Consider the following 9,454-nt stretch of genomic DNA (forward strand, 5'->3'; position numbering starts at 1 on the left):
AAGCTTACTGTGTGGGACAAATAAGATTGTTCAACTTGGTATATATTGTGCTTATTGTTAAAGTTACTGACTCAGGTACAGGAACACAGCCCTTCACCTCTCCTCCTAGGTTTCCCACCGTTTTCGAGAACTCATGCAGCTCTTCCACACCGCCTGTGAGGCCAGCTCCGAGGACGAGGATGATGCGACCAGCACCAGCAATGCAGACCAGCTCTCCGACCACGGAGACCTTCTGTCCGAGGAGGAGCTGGATGAGTGACTCGGAGAGTGTGGGTGTCCTGTGCATAGGAGCCACCCCACTGGCACCCCGATGAGGAAGAGGGTGCCTGTACCTTGCTTGTATCACCCCTGAGCTCAGTTTGCAGAGCTGGAAGAGCAGGGGCTGAGGACAAGGACAGAGGCAGGCTGAGGGTTTTCATGGCTTTGCCAGCCTCTGCCTTACTCAAGGTCTGTTATGAAGTCTTTAGAAATTATTTTGTAAATAGCAGTGAGGGAGAATGGGGGCTCAGTTCCTTTTCTACTTTTTTTAAGCTTTTTGTCATTGTGATCTAGGGTTTCTAAGTGTAGTAAGTGCATATGTTGTAGCCAGTCCCAGACACTGAGCTCCTGCATCCAGCACTTTTTATTGTAAACTAGTTCCTTCCTTTTCTTGGAACCTCAGTCCATGAGGCTGTCACCACCCTGGTAGCACTGGGCCAGACTGTGTAAGTCCTGCAGCAGCTCCTCTAGGTCGCCCTGTTCCACTCCAGCATCCATGAAGCTGGCCCAGCGCCGCAGGTCAAGTTTGGTGAGCTCCTTGGCCAAGTCTCCCAGGGTCCGATTCAAGGATGCAGAGGAGCAGAGGGCCCCAAGCACCGGGATGCTCTCCACTGCTGCAGAGGAACGGAAAAGGGAAACCTGTCATCGGGTTTTCCACCCTGAGAATCTGTCACATAGATAGGAAAGCCTGGGTCTTTACTGACTGGATTGTAAAGTAACCCGAGTAAGTTTTGTGCACTGTCCCTTTAGTATACCAGAAGCACAACACTTCTCTTGAGGAACTGAAGAGTGAATAAAGGGATTTTTGTGACCTTTCAGAGTACCTTTATCCCAGAAGCTCCAGAGCAAAACCCCTCTCATGTTTGAAATCTTGGGTTTTTTTACCTCCTACATACCTGCTCCAGTTGTGGGGTCATCCTGAATCAGACCCTGCTGGCTGAGGCTTGAGGAGAAGAGGCAGGGATAAGGAGGAAGCACCTTGCAGGGAGTCAGCAGCAGGTGGGAAGAACTGAGGATAAGAGAAGAGCAGTTAAGTGACAAAGGGTCAAGGGGAGCTTGAGGTCTGGGAGGAGAGTTAGGAGCAAGCCTTTTACTGACCTCCTAACTGTAGGCTGCTCCTGTTGAAAATACTGGGCCAAAACTTCTTCCCCAGTGGTGCATGCGTGGAGCAGGGAGGGCAGCGGTGTCCCTGGGGTGAGCTGACTGCCAGAACAAAGCCAAAATCACCTTTAATCTGGGGCAGCATGAGTAAGAAACTAAGAATTCATATGACTTCAAACCATCAGCTGAACTGGGATGCTCAGCCTTTCTTTAAAGTGGGACAGAAGGAAGAAAAGGGCAGTGCCACGAGTGTGTCCAGGGGGACTGGGGAGAAGAGGACATGAAACAAAGGTTGGACAAGGGCTCTAAGGGCCACCAGCCCTCACCTGGTGTGGCATGCTCTGTCCAGTCCCCGCAGCACCACTGACTGGGCAAAGCAGTGCATTCTACGTGCGTCCCCACACGCAGACAGTGGGGTCCAGGGAGTGGTCCCTCCAAGCTGCACTAGGGCATCGGGAAGGGACTGGCTTGGAACCAAAGGGAAGGGGATGGCTGCTCCTGCTGTCACCACCTTCAAGGTAAGAACGAGATCAAGTTACAGAAGTTTTTCTCATTTCCAACCCAGTTCCTCACAAAGCTTCATACCTTTTTCCCAGAGAAGGTCAGCATATCGGCCAGCTGAACCATGGAAACTGGTGAGGAATGCAGGCGATAAGGAACAGTGACTGTGTCCAGGGCTGTAGCCAGGATGGCGCTGCAGTGGAAGGGCAGAGCGGCCTGTGAAAAGGGTGCAGAGAATAGCACTTGGTCTTTTGGCTGGGAAAAACTGGATGCAGAATACTGATGGCAGAGAGGTCCCGGGGCTTTGTGACAAAACGGTGTGTTTGGCCCGAGGCTGGACACGCACAGGACAGTGTGATCTAAGAGGCCACACCATAGCTGAATTCAAGCTGAGGCTTCAAGAATAGAGCCAGTAACAGGCTGGCTTGGCAAATGTGACAGCATCCAGTCACTAGCAGTCAGACCAAGAGCATCGAGCCTTACATCATAATGCAGGTGAGGGAAGCTGACAGGTGGGTCAGGTCGCAGTCCCAGGCTGCCACCCAAGGATAAGGGGCAGACCAGAGAGCTCTGAGCAGACAGGTGCACCAGACCAAATGCTGTGTTTAACAGACGGTAGATGTTTTTCTGGGGCTCCTGCTGAAAGAAAAACTGGTTGGTTTTAAGAACTTACTGGGCTATCATCCCCTCGTTTCTCCTGCCATGCCATGTGAGCTTTTCCTAAGTTGTACTTACCTGGAGACTGTAGGGACCAGGGAGCAGGCCCCAGGTTATTATTCCTCGCCCTGAATACTCGTCCTGTAGCAATTCTGTGGCCTTAGCGCCTACCCCAGAGAAGCCATCATGCAGGTCGCACAGGATCTGGAAGCCCTGGAGAGAGGTGAATGGTGAAAGACGGTATGATGAGAAGAGTTTACCCTCAGTGTCCACCCTGCCACACAGCTACCTGTAGGTAGTCACATTCCTCCACATAGAAGTGCAGCCTGTCGTCCAGCTCTTCCAGGTACCTGGGTTCCTTCAGGACACTCAGCCCTTGGCCAAAAGCCTCCAGGAGTCCTGCTTCGCTATCATGCATAAACACAATCCAGGAATTAACAGTATTCCCTCTCTCCTGCCCACCTCCTGCCCACCCCAGATCTCTTCTTTTCGAGGAGGGCAGGGGAGGTGTCCTCAAGAGCCTCATCCACCATTGATGGGAACTCATTTTCTTGCCCCACAGCACCCCCCACCCCCATACCCGTCGTGGTTGTACTTCTGAATCACACAGATGCTCCGGGGATGGAGGTGCACTCTGAGGAAGTCTGACCAGACTCTAATGCTGCTTTCTGTAGGGATGAGGGGCTTTGGAGTTGTAGCAGTGGTGAGTGGCGTAGGACCTGAAGAAAAAGCAGAGGAAATGTGCCTTTTTTAATGTTCCTGCTCTGCCCACTTCTCCATCCTGCAGTATCTGGACAAGTCTCACCTTTGCCATTGGGAATGCCATTGGGAATGGCTTTGACCTTCCAGATACCATCACTACTCAGCGCTCCCTGTGAGGGATGAGACAAATCTACATTTAGTTTCAGGCAGTCTAAAGGCAAAAGATTTATCCTCCCTGATTTTGCTGGCTACACCCTACAATCTCCTCCCTGCTCACCTGGTTAATCCTTTAGGAAGGGAAGTGCTTTCTCTGCCCCAGTGGAGGCACTCTGGTTGTAGCACTGGGTTTAAAAGTTCAGGGTGGGCACACACACTCCATCATTCTCTACACAGAGCAAGACCAATGGAATCTTTTCTAATGTACTTTCCTAAGCTCCAAGGGCCCTTCTTTTGCCTAACTTGTTTCCTGAGGCCAGGGACCCTCACCTCTGCACTCAGAAGATCCTGGAGATAAGGGTTCTTGGGGTAGAGTTCCTCTGTGTGTGTGGTGAGCTTCCCCTGCCTCAAAGAAATTGGAGACTGATTATAGCCGGCTCCCTCCATTTTCCAGCCTCCTGTGCGTAATTCCCACTCCAAACCACAAATACCATGCTATTGCAGCGTCTAGCTGTCTGTTCCAGTAGAGTCCACTTTCCTGTTTTAGGGAGCTCAAACTACCTGCACAAAAATAACAGGCGATGTTAGATCAAAACCTAGTTCCTTCCTTCAGCCAGTCTTCACCTGGCCACCTAACCTGCTGTCACCATCCCTCCAGCACTTGGCGCTGCCAAGTTCTCCTGAATATAGATGAGTTGGGAGAAACCCTTGCCTAGGATTCCATCCTTTCCTTAGCTATGGGACCTGGGGCAAAGACCCAGCGGCGTTAAAAGGGGTACCCTATCACTGTCTCCAAAGACAAGAAGCCCATTCCAGAGATAGCTCATGGGCGGAATAAAGTTTTGCCTTGAGTCCCTCGGGTATTTGAATATTGTGGTTAGCTCTCACTAGGCAACATGTCTCTCTGCCCTTCAGCCTAGTATGGTCGGAGGGTGTTGAAGCGAACGGATGCTAGAGACTCCGCACGCGAAATGGGCATTGGCTGACCCCGGCCACCGCCTCACCCTTCAGATCCATGAGGATGAGTCTCGGCGTGTACGTCTCCTGGCCCTGCAGCGTTCGGCCGGTCCGGTACAGGACGTCTGGGCACAGCTCGCTTGGCGGCAACTTGGCATTGGTGGGTTCGCCCAGCGCAGCATCCTGGGGAAGTACAGAAGGACTGGACGCAGCTGTGGCAAGATGGGCAAGCCGGAAGTAAATGCTGGAGACCCCTAAAGGCTCCACTGGGGCAGCGGCCCAGAGACCTCACCTGCTGGTTCCACCAGTGCGCTCCCACGAAACTAGCAAAATGTCCCAACTGCAATGTGAGAACCTCTCGGGCCCCGCCCGCCATGCCACACGGCTCCGCAGGGTCGCAAAGCCACCGCCTGCCCTTTTGCTGCTCCCAGCTGATTGGCTCAGCAGGCTTGTAGGCGGGGCCTCACTCTGTGCGCCCCATTGGTCTACAAACACATCTTTTCCCAGAGAATAAACGATTCATTGGATTTTAGAGATACCTCTCCTCATTCCCGCCTCTTCCTAACGAGAACCAGTCCGGCTTACTCGTGGTTGTCAAGGGGCGGGGCCCACGCCGGAAGTTGCAGGCTTTCGGACTCACGCGCCTTGCTGGAGCTTTGGTGCTGTTTTCTTGCGTCTCGCGTTGGAGTCCCTGGAAGTGCTCGGTCTATTTCTTACTGCTTTTTTTTTTTTTTTTTTTAATCTGCTTTTGGACTCTTTCTGTCTCTTCTCTTTTCAGCTTCAGGAAAAAATAAAACCTGGCTAGGAAAGTTGATGCTTTCCTGAAGCTTCCCACACGTCCTTTCATTCCGATCCAAAGGCACAGCATTCCTGATACCTAACCCTGTGAACTGTTTGTATCTATCACATTACTTAAATAAATAGGAGCATATATTCTTTTGCTTCTGACCTTTGCTTGGTATCGTTTGTGAAGTTCTTTCCTGTTCTTCCATCCACGTACTTAGAGTTTTCTTTCTTTCACAATAGTCCATTGTATGAAAATACCACAGATGATTTATTACACTGATAATAGACGTTGGGATTCTTTCCAGTTTTTGGCTTTAGTTGCTAAAATTAACATTCTTGTGCACGTGGCTGTGCACATTACCACGGAGTGTGATTGTTGGGTCACAGGGTTGGATATATTTAAACATGGTAAATAACACTAAGCTGTTTTCTAAATTTCTTTACCAGTTTACAATTCCACCACCAGAGTAGGGAAACTTTCGGTTGATGTTTCATAATCTTGCCAACATTTTAAAAGTTAGGTCCTTATCACTGGTTTTAATTTTCCTGATAACCAAAAAGGCAGAGAGCACCTTCTGATACGTTTACCAGCCACTTGGATACCCATTTTTGTGAAGTGAGTGTCAAGTCTCTCGCCCATGTTACTGTTTTGTAGGAGTGGGTGCTTTATTCTGCGTACAAGCCCTTTGTCAGGCTATAGGTGTTGAAAATGTCTTCTTTCACCCTTAAAGAGGGTGTTTTGAAGAACAGGTTTGGTTTTTTTGTTGGTGGTGGTGGTGGTTGTTATTGTTTCGTCTTTTTTTGAGAGAAGGGAAGGGAGGGAGAGAAATATCAATTTGCACCTCTCGCATGCATCCAGACCAAGGACAAACCCGCATGCTAAGCACGTACCCTGACCTACCCGGAGTCAAACCAGTAACCCTTTGCTTTGTGAGACAATGTCCGGTCAACTGAGCCACACTGGTCAGGGCTAAACACCACGTTTTTTTAAAGTGTCTTAGATTCCTAAGTTCACAAGGAGACTAAAAAAGAGGAGGGGATGGTGAGTGTTAAGGGGTGACAGAAGAATGACAGCAAATAAATGCAGACAGAAAGATCAAATTTAAATTTATAGGTTGCAGCTATTAATTGAGGAAGTTATTGAGATGACAAAACATCCCCCAATCAGTCAACTCACTGAGGGGAGATGTTTCTCCCTCTCTCCCTGCTCCTTTCCCCTCTCTCTAGAATCTCAGCATGTCCTTGAGTGAGGATAAAAACATAAAAATTCAAAAAAAATTGCGTGATAATTTTTTGGAAAATGGGATGGTTTCAGGATTTCAAAGTAACCACCCAACGATAACTTATTAATTACACTGGGGGGAAATGAGGGATGCCAAAACTGACCAAGTGATCAAACTTAGTATTGTTACCAGATGGGGACTGGGCCTGGAGTGGGTCTGCCTCTAGTAGCCTGTGAGTTCTTGACTTCGTGCAAGAAAGATTTCACATTTATTACAGCTGCGGACAGTGAAATAAAGGAAGGGCTTAGGACAGAAGAAACAACAGAGAGCCTAGGCAAGACTGCATTGGTTTTTTAGAAATGTTACAGGAAAGAATTGGGGCATGCTGGACTGCATGAACTCGCTGAGAAGTAAAAGTCACAGTGACAGAAGGCAGCCAAGGTGGGGCTGCTGTTCTGTAGCTCACTGGAGAGTCAGAGAAAAAGGGGGCCTTGCAGACAGTTTCAGGGGATAAGCCCTGGACAAGTTTCTCTCTCTTCCCTTTCCTCTCTCTTTAAAATCAATAATTTAAAAAAAATACAGCGCTGTCTGGGTAATCAGTTGGTTAGAGCATCATCCCGATACACCCAGGCTGCAGGTTCGATCCCCAGACAGGGAATATACAGCAGTCAACCAATGAATGTATAAATAAGTTGAATAACAAATCAATCTTTCTCCCTAATCCAAACCCTAACTATCACCGCCGCCAAGATATTTTAAATAGAAGTCACAAATCCTAAGGGATGGCTATAGTTTACTTTTTACATTTAGATCTTATGATCCACTTTGAATGTCTGATAGGAGAAAAGTGTCAAAATCCATCTTTTTGTATGTACATATTCAATTATCCCAGTAGTTGGTTGAAGATTATTTTCCCCCATTAAAATCTTTGTTGAAGATCAACTGGCTATAAATATAAGGGTTTATTTCAGGACTCAACACTGTCTTGATTAATGTAGGTTCATATTATGTTTTGAAAATAGGAAGTCTTCCAAATTTGCTTATTTAACAAATCATTTTGCATCTTATCAAGGCAGCAGTGGTAGCAGCTGCTCTGAGTTTCGCTCTGCCGCCCAAGAACAACAAGAAAGGTGCTGGAAGGAAGGCCAAGAAAGACAAAGACCCAGTGAACAAATCTGGGGCAAGGCCAAAAAGAAGAAGGGGTCCAAAGGCAGAGTTTGGGATAAGCTCAATAACCTGGTCTTGTTTGACAAAGCAACACACGACATACTCTGTAAGGAAGTTCCCAAGTATAAGCTTATAACCCCTGCGGCTGTCTCTGAGAGACTGAAGCTCTGCGGTTCCTTGGCCAGGGCCCCTTAGTAAAGGATTTATTCAGCTGGTTTCAAAGCCCAGAGCTCAAGTAATTTACACCAGAAACACCAAAGGTGGGGATGCCTGAGCTGCAGAAGATGCACGAACAACAGATTGCACCAGCTGTACATTTTTTAAAATCTTTTAGCACATATGTTTATTGACTTTAGAGAGGAAGGTATATATAGATACATTTAGGTGAGAGAGAAACATCGATTGGTTGCCTCCCATACACGCCCCGACCAGGGATTGAACCCCCCACCTTTTGGTGTATGGGATGAAGCTCCAACCGAGCCACACCGGCCAGGGCCAGCCATATATTTTGAAAAATAAAACTTCATCAAATAAAAAAATAATTTTGGCTATTCTAGGTTCTATTTATTTCCTTATAAACTTTGGGATCAGTTGTCAATTTTTACAAAAAACCATGTTGAAATTTTGGCGTTAGTTGCATTGAATTTATAGATCAACTTCCCTCAGTAATATTTATAGTTTGGGCGTACATCTTGCACTTCTTCTGTTCCAGTTGCTAAGTGCTCTACTTTTCTACTTTGAATAATTACCTTATTTCATTTTTGGATTTTTCATTGCTAGTCTAGAGAAACACAATTGGTTTTTGTATGTTAATCTTGAATTGTGAACTCACTGAACTTGTTTTTAGTTCTGGTAGATATTTTGAGATTTCTTACAATTTTCTGTGTACGGAATTATGTGATCTGAAAACAAGACAGTTTTTACTTCATACTTTCCAATCCAGATCCAATCTAGCGATGAAGAGAAGCCCCAAGAGACCAGCTGTACAGCAGGCTTAGCATCGAGCTAATAATAAATGATGCCGTAGAAGAAGCCTAAGGGGGGAAAAAAGGACTGAATAGGGTAGATTAGGATAGAGTATTTGGGGGAAAATTAAGAATTCATAATCAGCAAACTACAAAAGGAATTACGGAATTCTTCAATGCGGATTTTGTACATAAATGATGCAGTAGTTATACAGCATAGTACTCCACATTCATGAAGAAGAATGAGGCACAGTGATTATATGAGTTTAGTCTTTCAAAGGTGAATGCTGGTTTCCCAGCCTTATTTGCAGCTAAAGATCGGGTTGGCCAATCAGGTGCAGATCCTGGTAACTGTCTTCTGAGAGAGTAGGAGCTGAATTTTCCATGTTTTTGTCTCAAATTTGTAACACATACATGAGAAAAAATAATTAGAACAAAGGCATAGTGAAGCCACTGGATGGCATCAACTAAGGGAACTGTATGATAAGCAACGGCGAGCATCGAGAGGAGGAAGTGAGTTTGAGCTACTGAAAAGATAAAGACTTGACTGTCCATATCGGAAGGTGTATCAGTCAGGGTTCAGTCAGAGAAGCAGGACTGTATTAAAAGGGATCTGTTAAATGGATTCAAGCTTTCCAATTGTGGGAGCAGGTTAAGCAGTTTCTGTAAGGCTGTTATCTGTAAGTCTGATGCTAGAACATCAGTCCAGCTAAACTGACTAGGGGTTGGGTCAGGGGTGGAGGTTCTATTTCTGATTGGGAATCCTTGAGGTTTAGGATTGGAGGAATTTTGCTCTCCAGTAAAAAAAAAAAAAAAAGAAAGAAAGAAAGCTACTATACATTCACAGACTGTCTCCCTCATAGTAGCTTTTTCTTTAATTATTTTATTTTATTATTTTTTAAAGATCTTATTTATTTTTAGAGAGAGGAGAAGAGAGGGAGAGAAACATCAATCAGTTGCCTCTCACACACCCCCAACTGC

The 9,454-nt window shown here is 46.6% G+C and overlaps 2 protein-coding genes across 10 annotated transcripts in view; one reads left to right on the forward strand and one right to left on the reverse strand.

Moving 5' to 3' along the window:
* Positions 1-1,070, forward strand: part of GON4L (gon-4 like) — an 87,366-nt gene extending 86,296 nt beyond the window's left edge. For all 7 annotated transcript variants that reach the window (XM_053914601.2, XM_053914600.2, XM_045204524.3 and 4 more), the window contains one exon: positions 110-1,070. In XM_053914601.2, coding sequence (XP_053770576.1) covers positions 110-259 — 150 coding nt within the window. In that variant the 3' untranslated portion in view covers positions 260-1,070. The remainder of the gene's footprint in view (positions 1-109) is intronic.
* Positions 608-4,941, reverse strand: MSTO1 (misato mitochondrial distribution and morphology regulator 1). 3 transcript variants are annotated; one of them, XM_024573974.4, is made up of 14 exons: positions 4,625-4,935; positions 4,380-4,515; positions 3,867-3,936; positions 3,706-3,781; positions 3,323-3,389; positions 3,098-3,236; positions 2,807-2,924; positions 2,596-2,730; positions 2,344-2,499; positions 1,945-2,076; positions 1,686-1,870; positions 1,357-1,461; positions 1,155-1,267; positions 608-872 (listed from the first exon to the last, which is right to left on the reverse strand). In XM_024573974.4, the coding sequence occupies exons 1-14, from the start codon at positions 4,706-4,708 to the stop codon at positions 658-660; spliced, it is 1,731 nt and encodes a 576-aa protein (XP_024429742.2). In that variant the 5' UTR covers positions 4,709-4,935; the 3' UTR covers positions 608-657. The 3 variants fall into 3 exon arrangements, with proteins under 3 accessions (XP_024429742.2, XP_024429748.2, XP_045060503.2); XM_024573980.4 differs by having other exon boundaries at positions 2,344-2,496; positions 4,625-4,934; XM_045204568.3 differs by lacking the exons at positions 3,323-3,389; positions 3,706-3,781; positions 3,867-3,936 and having other exon boundaries at positions 4,625-4,941.
* Between the last annotated feature and the right edge of the window lie 4,513 nt (positions 4,942-9,454).

The sequence above is a fragment of the Desmodus rotundus genome, chromosome 12 (assembly GCF_022682495.2).
Source record: "Desmodus rotundus isolate HL8 chromosome 12, HLdesRot8A.1, whole genome shotgun sequence".
Lineage (NCBI taxonomy): Eukaryota > Metazoa > Chordata > Mammalia > Chiroptera > Phyllostomidae > Desmodus > Desmodus rotundus.